The sequence below is a fragment of the Lepeophtheirus salmonis genome, chromosome 3 (assembly GCF_016086655.4).
Source record: "Lepeophtheirus salmonis chromosome 3, UVic_Lsal_1.4, whole genome shotgun sequence".
Classification (NCBI taxonomy): Eukaryota; Metazoa; Arthropoda; class Copepoda; order Siphonostomatoida; family Caligidae; genus Lepeophtheirus; species Lepeophtheirus salmonis.
Genome location: NC_052133.2, coordinates 30,993,130 through 31,008,488, shown reverse-complemented (window position 1 = coordinate 31,008,488; position 15,359 = coordinate 30,993,130). Strand labels below are relative to the sequence as shown.

General features: G+C 32.3%; 1 protein-coding gene and 1 long non-coding RNA gene across 2 annotated transcripts; one reads left to right on the top strand and one right to left on the bottom strand.

Moving 5' to 3' along the window:
• Nucleotides 1-993: 993 nt before the first annotated feature.
• On the top strand, nucleotides 994-10,146 carry l(3)80Fj (lethal (3) 80Fj). Its single transcript, XM_040709016.2, is given in 9 exon segments — nucleotides 994-1,547; nucleotides 1,609-1,824; nucleotides 1,916-2,252; nucleotides 2,312-2,755; nucleotides 3,154-6,862; nucleotides 6,912-7,057; nucleotides 7,059-7,199; nucleotides 7,253-7,439; nucleotides 7,493-10,146. Coding segments are annotated over 9 exon segments (7,833 nt in total). The 5' UTR covers nucleotides 994-1,401; the 3' UTR covers nucleotides 10,000-10,146.
• Nucleotides 10,147-12,790: 2,644 nt separating this feature from the next.
• On the bottom strand, nucleotides 12,791-14,445 carry LOC139904994 (uncharacterized). Its single transcript, XR_011779373.1, has 2 exons — nucleotides 13,756-14,445; nucleotides 12,791-13,703 (listed from the first exon to the last, which is right to left on the bottom strand). It is a non-coding gene; the product is annotated as an uncharacterized lncRNA (long non-coding RNA).
• Nucleotides 14,446-15,359: the final 914 nt, after the last annotated feature.

Below are 15,359 nucleotides of genomic sequence, written 5' to 3'. Positions count from 1 at the left end.
GTATTAGCATAATATCAGACAAGAGCAGTGATTTTCGCTTTGCTATGGTCATGTATGTCATATCACATATGTGTCAGAAGAAGGGAAAGTTGACTGGTTTTTTTTTATGGATATAGATTTAATCTAAAATAGTTGAAAATTACGCATTATTTAAGAATACCAGAAATGGACTAATACCCACCATATTTAAAAAAATAAAAAAAAGTTTGTTTTACTCTATAATTGAAAGGTAAATTTAGTTAGATAAGACAAAACAGTTTCACAAATACCGAACATTTAAAATACAATACAATTAAAAGAATATAAGACACTTGAAATCTTTGAGGACCTGAAACCTTCCCATAGAGTTGGCCCCAGCCATACGTACTGCAATTAGCCAAATAAGATAATTAAATGAGTATTTAATAAAAATTTTTAGAGCCGTTTCTTTAGTAATTAAATATGTATTTACATTTATTCAATAAATACATTAATTGTTGGAATTAAACATTGACAAAAGATTTTACATTTGTTTTACATGTGATGTTAATGAATATGGCGCCGGATTCTCATTCTAAATTGAAATGAATGAATATATAGAGTTGTAATATTGATATTCTTTGATAAATATCACTGAAGACCACTATATTACAAACGTTCTTACATATTCAAATTCCATTGTATCGTACTAGAAAAATACACTTAAATAGGTTAATTGTCAAAATCTAATCTATGATTTGTTTTTCTCCATAAGCTTCTAAAACTTATTATTATATCATAATAGTGCTACAAAATCACCCTTAAAACACGTACTTTTAAGGGCATAGGTCATAACTCAGATAGGGAAATAATGGACAATGGGTTAAATGCAAATAATATATATTAAGTACTATATATATATATTTTATAGTTAAATCAGCATTGGTTTCTTTTGATATACTTATTTCACCATATCGACCATGGTATAAGTAGGGAGTACAGTACTCCCTGGCATAAGTGAGCTAAATAATATTTAGTGTTAACATGTTAAGCAGCAAGTCAAATAGTAGCTAAAGATTTACAAATATTTTAATTGCTAGGTTTAAGTTTCATAGATTAAAAAGTGATGAATGCTTATTTGAATTATTTAGAATTACAAGCGGACAACTTAATGGGGGTCTCAAATTAATGTTTTATAAGACAATTATTAGATAATTAACTCATTAAATAAAATAGCTCCCCTAACTTCATGACCATTAACAGCTGTAATGAGGTCGCTAAGGTTGATCTAATATGAACCAATAGAAAGACATCTATTATTGTCGCCTCAAGTTGGAAAAAAAGAAGAAGAAATAAATTTGCGGCTTGTTTTGATCCACGTGAAATAGTATTCTTATTCTAGGTCGTTGAGCTGAGAAAGTATAAATACTATTGGAACGGAAAATGGGAGATCCGGCGTTAATTCTCAAGGATTTTCCTACGAAACTCTCGTCGGCATCTTATAATGATCAAAAAGCATTGTTTGATGCAATTTCTAATTTGATGATTGAATCAAAACTCTCTCAGCAAGCTGCCAAAGGAATTGCTAAGTAAATGATATACGAATGATTTATTATTGTCTACATATTATGTTTTTATATTTTTTTGTAGATTACTGCCCAACACATTAAATCGTTACGTCCAAACTCAATCTCGATCACTAATTAATACTTTTTTAAATAAAATTCCCCCAGATTACGCGGAATCTTTCTTTATTGGACTTTTATCTGGTCTCAAAGATTTCTATAAATCTACGGGTCATCCTACATTATCAAATGCCAAAGTTGCTCTAAAAGCTCTTAAATGGATTTCAATAGTTATAAAAAAGTAATTGTTACTAAGGGATGAAATATTATCATGATAATAATTATCCCATCCTTGGCTGTCCTCCTTAATTTTTGATGTTTAATACTTTTAGGCTTGAGTCTATAAATGATGATGAAATTCTCAGTTTTCTAGACTTGAATTTTAATTTGAGTTCATGTATTGTCGGTGGAAATGAACAGAAAACCATCTATCACTGCAAACAAATATTGTTCCAACAATGGAGTGAAGAGTATAAAGTACGAAATGCTTTATTAAAAAAAATTCAAGAATATGAAATTTTGTCGAAGAATCTTACATATGAAATTTTTTTTCTCGGGTGGCTTATTAGTAAAAATCAAGATACATCTACTTTGAAATCTCGATTACTTGATGTCATCATCAAAGATGTCATCAACTCTAAAACAAAGACGAGCAGTGTCTTTGTTAAAGTAAGTACATTTTGTTTTCTTTCTTTCCAGTGGTAATTATAGGCATGAAATAATTTCAGAATTTCGAAAGTCTTCTTCTTTATGTGTCTGAGGATGAGTTTAAGAATATTCTTTTACCTCCAATTACAAAATCTCTTCTAAGGAACCCCGAAATAGTGATGGAAGCTGTCAGTTTAATCTTTGAAGGACTCAAAATAGATTTATCCCCTTATTTATTAGACTTGACAAAATACTTCAAGACAAATCTTTTGGCTAAGGACGATGATTTGAGAGAAAATACTGTTCTAGCCATATCTCACTTTTTACTTAACTGCAAAGATTTCCAGGCAATTCAAGACTTCTGCAATGTAATTTTTGGTGTCTTGGAAGGTAAAGAAGGAAAATTGACAGTCAACGCTCAAAAGTTTAATCTTTTAAAGGCCACTTGTGAAGTCACTAAGTCTGATTTAGACAATGATTCCTTAATCAAACTTGGAAACTATGCAGTTGAACACTATATTAAGGTATGTACTTTTTGTTTTCTTTCGGGCTTTTAGTGATCGATCTCAATATATGTACATATATTTCTTGTCTATCTACAATAGAACAAAATTGTTTTTTAATTTAACGAAAGGATAGTTAAAAATAATATATTTGTCTAAATTTAACTCATACAATCAACTTTCTTTTTTTGAAATGTATTGATTGAATTTGGAAACTAATTTTACGTAGAAAAATATAATTTGATATTCGCGCAGATGTGTACTTGAGTCTCAAGATTTAAGTCAATTGACTCGAGTACACATCTATGGATATTCGATTGTATTGATATTCTAAAGACATTTGAATTATATATAAGATGAAATTGGCCACATCAGCTTAATATATTTATAATTTACTTTAAATCTATTTATGGCAATAGGTTTTGGAAACAGAAGTGCATGAGGGAGTGTTAATTTACACTTTAGATGTCATATCTATTTGGTGTGATAAATGCGTGAATGGTATTTCAGAAAAATTAATTTCTTGGCTTCCTAAGGGATTAGACCTGAAAACAACAACATCCAGCATACGTTCAGCTTATCTGACAGTACTTTACAAAATATTTAAATTGGAAAATATGGAGATCGCTTCGAAATCTTTCAATTGCCTTTCAAAATGTCTAGAGAGTTGTAACAAACAGCTTAGTCAAGTCAATATCATACATGAGGGGATATTAGTGACTGCGTGTCTTATATTATCAAAAGAACATACCAATGACGCTATTAAGTATTTGAGTTTGTGTAGTTCAACTCTCTTACAAGACAGATGCCTCCAACCTATGACCAACAATGTATTATTAGCATTAATTGATGTATCTGATAAAATGATTATTGATAATGAGGATACTACAAATATAAATTGGTATAAATTCCTGGTTATTGGTTTAACAAATGATGACTATGAAGTAAGAGAATATTGCCAATCTCTTTGCAAAATTAAATTAAAGTCCATTCCTGGTGATTCATTTTATAAAAAATTAATACAAGAATTGATAGAATTCGTCTTCGCTTCAGAATTAAATATTTCTATGAAAGAAAATAAACAAAATCCAAGTACTAGATGGAGTCTCTCATCAAAGGCTGTCATTCACTCTATGAGAATTTTTATTGAGCAAAAATTTGATTATGGACTACATTTACTATTACTTTCTCATCACGACATTATTAAACAAGACTATCCTTCCTTCTGGCTTTGTATCATGTCTAAGCAGGCACATGAATGGGCTACTACCAACTTTGTTGATATTTTACAATATTTAAAAGGGTTTATACATGATTCAACTTATCATCAAGCAATATCTCATGTCTCGAGAACTCTAATTAAAGTTATTCCGGATGAGTGGGCTGATGTTTCATTAAAATTTATGGATGAAACAATGATTGAACCGTCCATTTCAGTGAGTGAAACTGAAGTTGCAATCTATTATACACCTGATGGCGAGGTGTACGATAAGTCTGTATTGAATAATGGAAATGGAACTGATACAACGAATATTAAAAGAGAAAATAAAGCTTATTCTTACAAGGAACAAATGGAAGAAATCGCATTACGAAAAGAAATCGAAGAAAAAAGACGTAAAGAAGGGAAACTTCCAAAACCTTCTTTAACTTTGAAGCAGAAGGAAGCCTTAAAAGCTCAATTACAATTAGAATTAGATATTCGCAAGAAGGTTGGTTCTGTTCTTGAAATGGTTTTGCCGTACAAAATTATATTTGCTCCAAGTATTGCAGAAAATCCAATTGCATTTGAGCAAAGGGTACCTAAAGTCTTTAAATTTATTTTTATTGGGCTTAAAAATCCGTTATTGAAAGAAGTATCAATAGAAATTCTAAAGAATTACTGCAAAGGTTTTTCATATTTTAACATAAATGATGGATTTTCTAAAATTACGTTGAATCTACTTATTAATATTAACTCTAAAAAATCCGAAATCCCAGGAAGTCTACTTGAATCATATTTAACTAGCTTTATAGATAAATTATATGAATTGATTGATAACCCAAGGCAGCTGTTAAGCCCTTCGACATTTAGTTTCTGTTTTCCTGTTGTTAAGAAAACACTTATGGTATTGAAAAAAGAGGAATATCTCCAAAAAGGATTAAAAGTAATGTCAAAACATTGCTCTGTTCGAGGATCATTCCTTTCAAGTCCAAAATATTTACCTCGAACTGATATGTTGATCTTACTTATAGATCTTATAACCAAACTACCTATAACACTTCAACAACTGGCTACTTGCGTCATGGTTGAAATAGCCGAATCTGCTTCTGGTAATGAGGGTTGCGATTTGGTTTCTGACGATGAAATAGAAGTTCTTCTTGGAGGAGTTCAGAATGACTCAATATCAGTGAGGGATGGATCATTGAGGTGTTTGAAAGAAACTGTTGGTCCAAAGTTTAGAACATACACCAATTACAACTTCTTGCGTCGTTTATGGATTGCTAAATTTGATGAAAATGAAGAAATTTCTCAAATAGCAAATGAAGTATGGGATGAAGTAGGACTTGAAGTTGATAAAAGCTTAGCTTTAGAAATATTAGAGGATATTTCTCATCCAAGTAGTTGTGTGAGGTATTCTTGTGCCTTGGCTTTAGCTTCACTTTTAGAAAAAAATGTTTCGAACGTTCAAGATGTTATTGGTCCTCTTATGGAAATATATTCCAGCGAGCTTAAAATGACACCTCCCATTAAAGATAGTTTAGGAAGAATAGTAACTGAGCCCATTGATCATTGGGAAGCAAGAGCTGGCGTAGCATTTGCTATTGGTAAAATTGCTCCGTATTTTGATCAGTTGATGGTACAATCAGTTATGTCCTTTTTAGTCCCTGGTGGCTTAAGTGATAGAAATGAAATAGTGCGTAAAAATATGCTTGATACAGCGGTCACGACTGTAGATCTACATGGAAAAGATACTAGTAATGAGCTACTTCCTGTTTTTGAAGATTTTTTGGATAATGCACCATCTTCCGAAGGATATGATTGTGTCAGGCAATCAGTAGTTATTTTAATGGGTTCTATGGCTCGTCATTTGGATCCAGAAAGTCCAAAAGTCAGAAAAATATTGAAGCAGCTTATTTTAACTCTTAATACACCCTCACAACAAGTTCAAGAAGCTGTGGCTAAGTGCCTACCTCCTCTTGTTCCATCAATTAAATCAGAGGCAACAACATTGTTTGCCGCCTTGATCAAAACCCTTCTTGGATCGGAAAATTCTTATGGTGAACGAAAAGGTGCAGCTTATGGTATAGCAGGTATTGTAAAAGGATTGGGCATTTTGTCCCTTAAACAGTGTGCAATTATGAGCCAATTGACAGAAGCTATCACGAATAAAAAAAATCCTACTCATCGGGAAGGAGCCCTTTTAGCTTTTGAGATGTTGTGTACCACGCTAGGACGGTTATTTGAGCCTTATATTGTTCATATTCTACCTCATTTGTTACTTTGTTTTGGAGACTCTGTTGATCATGTCAGACAGGCCGCCGATGATACTGCAAGAGCTGTTATGAAAAAGCTATCTGCTCATGGTGTTAAACTGGTTCTTCCGTCGTTATTAGATGCACTTGAACAAGACCAATGGAGGACAAAAACCGGATCTATAGAACTATTAGGTGCCATGGCATACTGTGCTCCCAAACAACTTTCTAGTTGTTTACCATCTATTGTGCCTAAGCTAATTCACGTTATGGGGGATTCACATCATAAAGTTCAAACAGCCAGCGCTCATGCATTGAAGCAAATAGGATCCGTAATTCGAAATCCAGAAATTCAAGCAATTGTGCCAGTTTTACTTAAGGCTCTTCAAGATCCAGCTAAAAAGACCGGAAATTGCTTGCTAGCTCTTTTACAGACTAAATTTGTGCATTTTATTGACGCTCCTTCTTTAGCTTTGATAATGCCCGTTGTTAAAAGAGCATTTCAGGATCGATCAACAGAAACTAGAAAAATGGCTGCTAAGATTATCGGAAATATGTATTCCCTCACGGATCAGAAAGACCTTAGTCCGTATTTGTCAGGTGTTATTCCAGGATTAAAAATGTCTCTTCTTGATCCTGTCCCTGAAGTAAGAGCTGTCTCTGCTAGAGCACTTGGTAAGTAAAATTTTGTGAGTAAATCTTTTTTTATCCTTTTTTCTCGTAGGATCCATGGTGAAAGGTATCGGAGAATCGAGTTTCGAAGAGCTGTTACCATGGCTTATGTCCACATTGACGAGTGAAACATCAAGTGTCGATAGATCAGGGGCAGCACAAGGTTTGGCTGAAGTAGTAGGGGGTCTTGGTATTGAAAAAAATGGATTCTCTTATGCCTGATATTATCAAAACGGCGGAAAGAATGGATATTGCTCCTCATGTTAAAGATGGATATATCATGATGTTCATATATATGCCTCTTGTTTTTCCTAAAGAATTTCGAAAGTATATCAGTCAGGTTTGTTAGTTGTACTACATTTATTGAAAAAGTTTTAATTTAATTTAATTTAGATTATCAGTCCAATTTTACGAGCATTAGCTGATGAAAACGAATTTGTTAGAGAAACAGCATACAAATCAGGGCAACGGTTAGTCCTTACGTACGCTGAAAGTGCCATCGAACTTCTTTTGCCGGAGCTTGAGAAGGGAATGTTTGAAGAAAACTGGAGAATTCGACACTCTTCGATACAACTTTTGGGTAAATGCGTTGTACATTAGTTAATGTGTTAAATTAATAATAGTTTTGTCTAGGTGATTTGCTTTATAAAATATCTGGAGTTAGTGGTAAAATGAGTACAGAAACTGCTGGAGAAGATGACAATTTTGGAACTGAACAATCTCAAAAGATTATCATCGATATTCTTGGCGACGAAAGACGTAACCGTGTTTTGGCTGGCTTATATATGGGTCGATCTGATGTAGCCTTGATGGTTCGCCAATCTTCCTTACATGTTTGGAAGGTTATTGTTAGCAATACTCCTAAAACACTGAGAGAAATTCTTCCTACTCTCTTCAATCTTTTGCTTGGATGTCTTGCAAGTAGTTCTTATGATAAACGGCAAGTTGCTGCTCGTACTCTTGGTGACTTGGTGAAAAAACTAGGCGAGCGTGTTTTACCTGAAATAATTCCTATTCTGGAAGATGGATTGAAATCTGATCAGCCAGAAAAGCGACAAGGTGTATGTGTTGGCTTGTCTGAAATAATGGCATCAACTTCAAGAGATATGGTTATGACATTTGTGGACAGTCTTGTTCCAACGGTGAAAAAGACATTATGTGATGATCTTCCAGAAGTAAGAGTAGCTGCGGCCAAAACATTTGATAGTCTCCATAGTACAGTAGGCTCTAGAGCCTTAGATGATATTCTTCCAGATTTATTAGCTCAGTTAGATGATCCTGCAATGCATGACAATACGCTTGATGGACTTCGTCAAATCATAGCTATCAAGTCAAGAGCTGTGCTACCTTACTTAATTCCTAAACTTATTTCAAATCCCGTAAACTTAAGAGCATTAGCAAGCTTAGCTCCTGTTGCTGGTGAAGCTCTTCATCGTCATTTACCCAGAATTCTTCCAGCTGTCATTGCTTCAGTTAATGAAGTTCATGGGACTCCAAGAGAAACTGAAGAACTCAGTTATGCGCAAACTATTGTTTTGTCAGTAAATGATGATGAAGATGACTCAGGTGTGAGTTATGTTATGGAAGAACTGTTAAGTGCCTGTAATTCAGTGAGCATTACCTCCAAAAAGAGTGCTGTTACACTTCTTCATTCATTTTGTAGCCAAACCAAAACTGACTACTTTCAGTATGTTCCTCAACTCATAAGATCTCTCATCCATTTATTTATCGAAAACGATGATGTAATATTGATGGAAGCATGGAACACATTAAATGCTGTTACTAAAGGCTTAGACAATGCAGAACTTATGGGTCTTGTCCCAGATGTCAGACAAGCTCTACGATTTGCCTTAATGGATAATGAAGGGAAAGAATTGTTGGGAGGTTTTTGTTTACCAAAAGGAATCACTCCAGTATTACCAATATTCCGTGAGTCTATATTAAATGGCTCTCCAGCCCTTAAAGAACAAGCTGCTGTTGGTCTAGGGGAAGTAATTAAAGTTACAAGTCCAGAATCCTTGAAACCGTCTGTAGTTCATATAACAGGTCCACTTATCCGTATTCTTGGAGATCGTTTTGCTCCCAGTGTTAAAGTTGCTGTTTTGGAAACATTAGCAACTCTTTTAAGTAGGGCTGGAGTTATGTTAAAACCATTTTTCCCTCAATTACAAACAACCTTTCTGAAAGCATTAAACGATTCAATTCGTTCTGTTCGTCTAAAGTCTGGTTTAGCTCTATCTTATTTAATCGCTATCCATGTAAGACCGGATCCTTTATTTAATGAAATTCTGACAGGGATCAAAAGCGCTGACGACTCTTCTATTCGAGATACTTATATTCAAGCGTTACGAGGGTGTATCGTACCAACTGGAGGTGAAAAATTAACGCCCAGTATCCGCAAGCAAGTTCTTAATACATTAACAAATTTTATTTCGAGCTCTGAAGACACCAGTCGTACAGTTGGCAGTGGGTGCCTCGGGGCACTTTGTAAATGGCTCTCTCCAGAAGAGCTTGCCTCAACATTTGATGGAAATATAATTGTTAAGTCAACGAATCTTTCAGTTCTTCATGGTAAAAGTTGTGCCTTGTTTGTGGCGTTAAAAGAAGCTCCTGAAATTGTTTACACTGATGAAAGGAAAGGTATTATTCACGAAATTGCTTTGAGTTATTTGTCTTCGGAATCTTCTGACATTGTGAAGAATGGATTGAAGTGTATAGGATACATATTACTTGGATGCTTTCAAAAGAATGAAAAAATCCCCATGGAACTTATAAGCCCTTTTTGTAAGTCTATGAATCATTCATCGAATGAGGTAAAAGAGTTGGTGGCTATATTAAGTAACTTTTTGGCGAAGAAAAATTCCAATCAAATGCTGGCGAATGAGTTTTTAAAAGCGATTATTCCTATGTTAGTGAATGGAACAAAAGAAAAGAATACTGCTGTAAAGGCCTCAAGTGAATTTGCGCTTATTTCCCTTTTGCATCTTAGGGATTCCCCTGATAATAGTAAATTCATGGACATTTTGGAAACTGATGGGGCAAGAGAGTCCTTAAATGATGTCATCAATAAAGTTTTGCCAAAGTTAGCAAACAAATCAGATTTTGGATTGGAAGTACTTGACAATACCATTTTGAAATAATATATTTAAATAAGCTCTCTCTCTCTGATTGTACTTAAATAAATTTAAGTACAACTTATTATGTTATAATTCAATTAAGTATTGTAATATGTTAAGTATCTCATTAATTATTATTTTTGTTAAATACAAATTATTATACAGTCGTAACTGATCAATATGTATCACTATTGTAGATTTTGGGAAGTAGTAATTTGGATCCTCTTGTGTCCTTTTAATTTTCTCCAGAATTATTCTTTCAAATACATATGGATGAGGGGTTTCAAACATAGCCGGGTTTAGCGTGATTAGGGCCTGAAGAAAAGATAAATGTGATGTAATCTTTTCAAAAAATAAAACCTTTTTCTTTCCTTCCTTTTATTAAAAATTTGATGTAAAAAACCTTCACGTATTTAAAAAAATAAATGCGTGGCCCTTTCTTTATTTTGAAATAATATTATTTTATTAAGTAAAAATATTACCCGATTGGGTTTTTTTTTAAAATAAATAATGCAAATTTAATCTTCGATAGTGAAATTTTATTTTATAGAGTGATTTAAATAAAAAGGTAAAAATTGGGTGCATTGATCTTTCGAAAACAATTTTTATTTACGGTTTTTCTTTTTCTTCTTTGTGTATATACTTAAATTTTAGAAAAAATACTTTGTCAAGAGTAAGCACTTGTCCCCTATGTCCTTCTAAAACCGACATTGGTCCGACTATTGTCGGTTTCAGAATATCCAGGACCTCTATATTCTGGCAATTAGCAATTTTTATTCTTAAAAATCTTTATGTGGCAGGGTTCCTATTTTTACATTTATTTTTAAGCGTCAAAAGAATTGAAAAACATATTAGAACATCATAGTCAAATGTTCAATTTTGAAATTTAATGCTATATTAGTGGGAAACGAGAATGGGCAATCGGTAGAGCGCAAACCTTTACCCATAATCCTTTCCCCTAAGTAAGGTCGAGTTTTTAACGTTTTTTGAGACCTTGACTTCTCAAAATGTAATGGTCTCTTCCTGTTAATATACAAGGGCCTCCGCAGGAGGTAGGCTTGAGGGGCTCTAGTCATTCGGGCAAATAATGCAGCAGAGCTAAAAATTTAATATTTGGAAATTTAATTTTTTGTGAGTATTTTTGAACTTTTTTTCTAGAAAGTTAAATATTTGAAATATAATTTTTGAAATTTTTTTCCCCCAAAAAAATTAATTTGAAGTGATAAGCTATGGATTTTGGATTTTTTTTTTCCAAAATTTTAATTTTTTGTGCATAGCCATGGATTTTGGAAATTTTTATCAAAAAATTCTAAAAACCAAGCATAGATATATATATCTATATAATCCTTCGGACGCCCCCTGATATATATAATTTTCATACAAAGTTTTGTAAAAGCTGGTTTGTGACTTTTTCCATAATACCACTTATAAACAAACAAACCGAGACGAAGGCATAACCTCATGTCAACTTGCCGGAGGCTATGAAACTTTTTTTTTTTGAATGACGAATATCTACTTTTCGAAAAGCTATAGATTTTATCCAAGGTTAATAGAAATACAAGGTTTTGCAAAAAAATAACTATAAGTGAATTTTTCATCGTCTTATCAATCTGCTCATACTAACAATATGAATTTATTGAATGTACTTAGTTGTATTGCAGTGAAAAATTTGTCTTTAACAAGTGTCTAAAGGATATTAGTTTTACATTAATCTTTTTCTTATTTGATACAATTTACATCGTCAAGTCCACCTATAGGAAGCAGAGAAAAGATAAAATTGAGATCCTTAGTTAAAATTATTAACTTGATTTGTGTATATATGAAATCAAATCCCTTACGTCTGAAAGTAGATCAATATGATATGTAAATTGAGAACATTATGGGGAAATCTCCCTGCTATATAAATTTCTCTAGTTGATTTTCAACACCAACAAGGAATAGTATTTATATTGTTAGATATATATCACAATCATTATCCAAAAACTTGTTATGTCTGCAAATCTCTGAAAATATATAACTATGATATTACTTTAAACCCGGAAAATAATAAAAGTAAATATTCAACCACCTTTAGTTATCATAATACCTTCAAGTAGAAATGAACTACTTAGAAACTAAGTTAAAGGATAAATATAATTTAGGATAAGTTAAGAATTGATTAATTGATTGTGATAAATTGGTTTATAGGTAGAAATATTAAAACTCTTTATGGGATATTTATCCTCCTTTTCAATTGAAGTATGCATAATATGTAGATTAATTATGATCTTTAACTGCTCTGAGCGTTTTTCATTGATGACACTATCTTAAACAAATTTAGTCAATATTGATAACTTCCTATTAATTTTTGGGAGGAGATTTAAAAAATTATTTGAATACTTTTAAATTTATTATCTCTATTAATTAAGCAAAGTATGTCTATATCTATATTGAAAGTATGTCATTTTTGAATGAAGATCTAAGAAATAAAAATAGAATTGAGCGTGCGCGTCACATTAAAAAACAGAGCTTTTGGATAATTATTACTGTAAAGTTGATAATATTGTAGAGAAAAACGCGTGCAAGGAGAAGGGGGAAAAATACATATGGTATCATTGTTTAAAATACTGATGTGATTATCATCTGCCTGCTTTATTATGATTTTTGAGGGTATAACGAAGGTATTTATTAGCAAAATGTTTAATGAAGATATACAACGTATAATTGACTTAGACGTTTTTTGTCCGTTACAATAGATTTTATAACGTTACACTCCATGAAACTGTAATTCTTTATGAACCTTATTCTCAGAATAATAGCTAATGAAACGACAAAGTAGAGTATTTCGAAATATATTTGAAGTTCCAGGTTTAAAAAAGAAGGCTTTAATTAAATATAATCTACATAATAAAAAATATACCATCAGATATTTATGTTAAATATAAAAAATTAAACAATTGGAATCATATAACTAATAACAATAAATTATATATACAGAATATTGAAATAATAGATTGATCCAAATAATATTTTCTTGTTCTGACAGCGGAATCCAGTTAAATATGTCATAAATTTAGGTTGCAAAACACAAGCCAGACGTGGAGTTTAATCAAAAAGATAATCACCCATCTTCTTCATGTGGAAGTTGCTATATACAATTGTGCACAGGATAGATATATCTCTACCGATGAGATCTAACTAATTATTAAAAATAAAGTAAATGCCAAAATCATAAAATTTGACAATAAATATACTAATAAAAAAAATGTTAGAAATAAATCCATCTTAAAGGTTTAGAGCAAAAGCTAATTATGTAGTAATGTCCGGCCATATTACTCCTTATTAAGAGCATCAAAAAAGATATTTTCCCCGTTATTTATGCTTATATAACAACATACTATTATCATGAAGGATATACACAATTGCTAATTATAATGATACACCCAATGCAACTACCCCCGTTGTTGTAACCATTTTAGCAGTTATTTTTGCCTTTTATGAGTTTTCTGAACACCATTTCTTGGAGCTTATCAACCATAGCTAAGCCTTAAGTGATAAAAAAAGTAATATTTATTGACTACGTAATATTGGAAAACCTAATTATCGTACCCAAGTCTTTAAGTGAAGAAACTAGTCTCAGACAAACTAGTTGCGAACCATCCAAAGCTACTACCCCCGTTGTTATGACTATTTAAGCAGTTGTTTTTTCCATTTAATGAGTTTTGTATCATAATTCTAGATATGTTTAGCTAAAATAGAATCATATTTTAGAGTTAGATTTAAAAAAAATTAAATACTTACTGTCACATAGTACAAAATTCAGAGTTCAATTTCGAAATTAGTAAATATTTTATACTTTTTACTGATAACTTGATCATCATTTGGTGTGGATGACTCAAATCATTCTTATATGTATTTCTATAAATTACATCAGTACCACCATCCTCCATTAATTTAATGATGGTTCCTCGGGAAGAGATAGGTTTACCCGTGTATTTCTCCATAAATTTTTATAACATAGATGATTAGCAATGAATAAGGTTAAATTACATGCAATAAGCATCTTTGTGAGATCAAAGTTAAAGTCTGACTTGATGTATTCATCATTAACTTGATTTTTTAGATGAATATCCATGCTATTGATATGAGATGAGGATAATGAGTGGTGTGTAATTCTAGACAGGGGACTAAAGGCACATTTATATCGACAAATCCGACAAACCATCTGTTTCTCATCCGGTAAGTATTTTCCAAATTCCTGGGCCTCCATTTTCAGAAATCCAGACAGACGGCGACGTTATTGTAGGCATTTTATGCTGTTCTCTATCGATTATCACCATCTAATATCATATTAATACTGAATAATAAAGGCGGGAATGATAACGTTCTTGATTGATAGAAGAAGATGTATATTATTTAATCAATGATGCCATAAGTATTTCTTCTCTTCTCCTCGCACGCTTTTCTATTCTTACCAAAATTATCATCCTTATTTATTAGGAGTTCTAGACTATATCCACTCATTTGAGCGCTCTTTGGTTGATGTTCTTCTTTTTAGTGAGGTTCTTTTTAGCGCGGATGATCTCAACTTGCTTCTATTTGGCGCAGTATCATTTTGGCATATATTTATGTTATGTTGGAATTACTTTCGATCAAAAATAAAGGATCATATAATCACTAAATAGTCCAATAACAACAATGAATATCCACATGCTGATACAAAACAGTGCACGGAGTCTTCAGAACAGGATGATTCTTCTATTTACTTTGTGTATGCAGTCAAGGACTCCTGTAACCAGGACAAGACACTGCGCTCACGCGGTTCCAATATACGTTTTTGTTTATTTAGAATTTGTATCTTCTAAATGGAATGTCTCTCTTCAAGTGTTTTGCTACAAAATAAAGAGTTTTTAAAAGTATTTTGCTAGGGAAAATCATCAAAGTAATAAAAATGAGGCTCTATATTTCTAATAGAACTGGTATTTTATTAATACTTTTATCAAAATAAACATTAAAAACGTATAAAAAAGAAAAGGCACAATCAAAAAGTACAAAGTTGATCCAAGTCTACAAGTCAGAAGATTTTGATTGAAATTTAGCTTTTTTCTATTAGCTGCAATTCTCTTTTATGTTAAAAATCGGATGTCATCATTCAGTTTAGCACTTAAATTTTTACCAATGACATTAAACAAAGGATATGAATTTTTTTGAAGAAAAGCTGACCAGGAGTGTCCTTCCTTGCACTTTACTCCCACAACGGCAATAACGTCATAGTTTAAACTGTCCTGCATCCTGTCTATGAATGTGGCAACAAATGAAGCTCTAGGATTTGGTGTGCCAAGTAAACTGTCTTTCTCTTCAGGAGTAGCTGCGATGTAAGAGAACATGGAGTGAGCATAAAGACA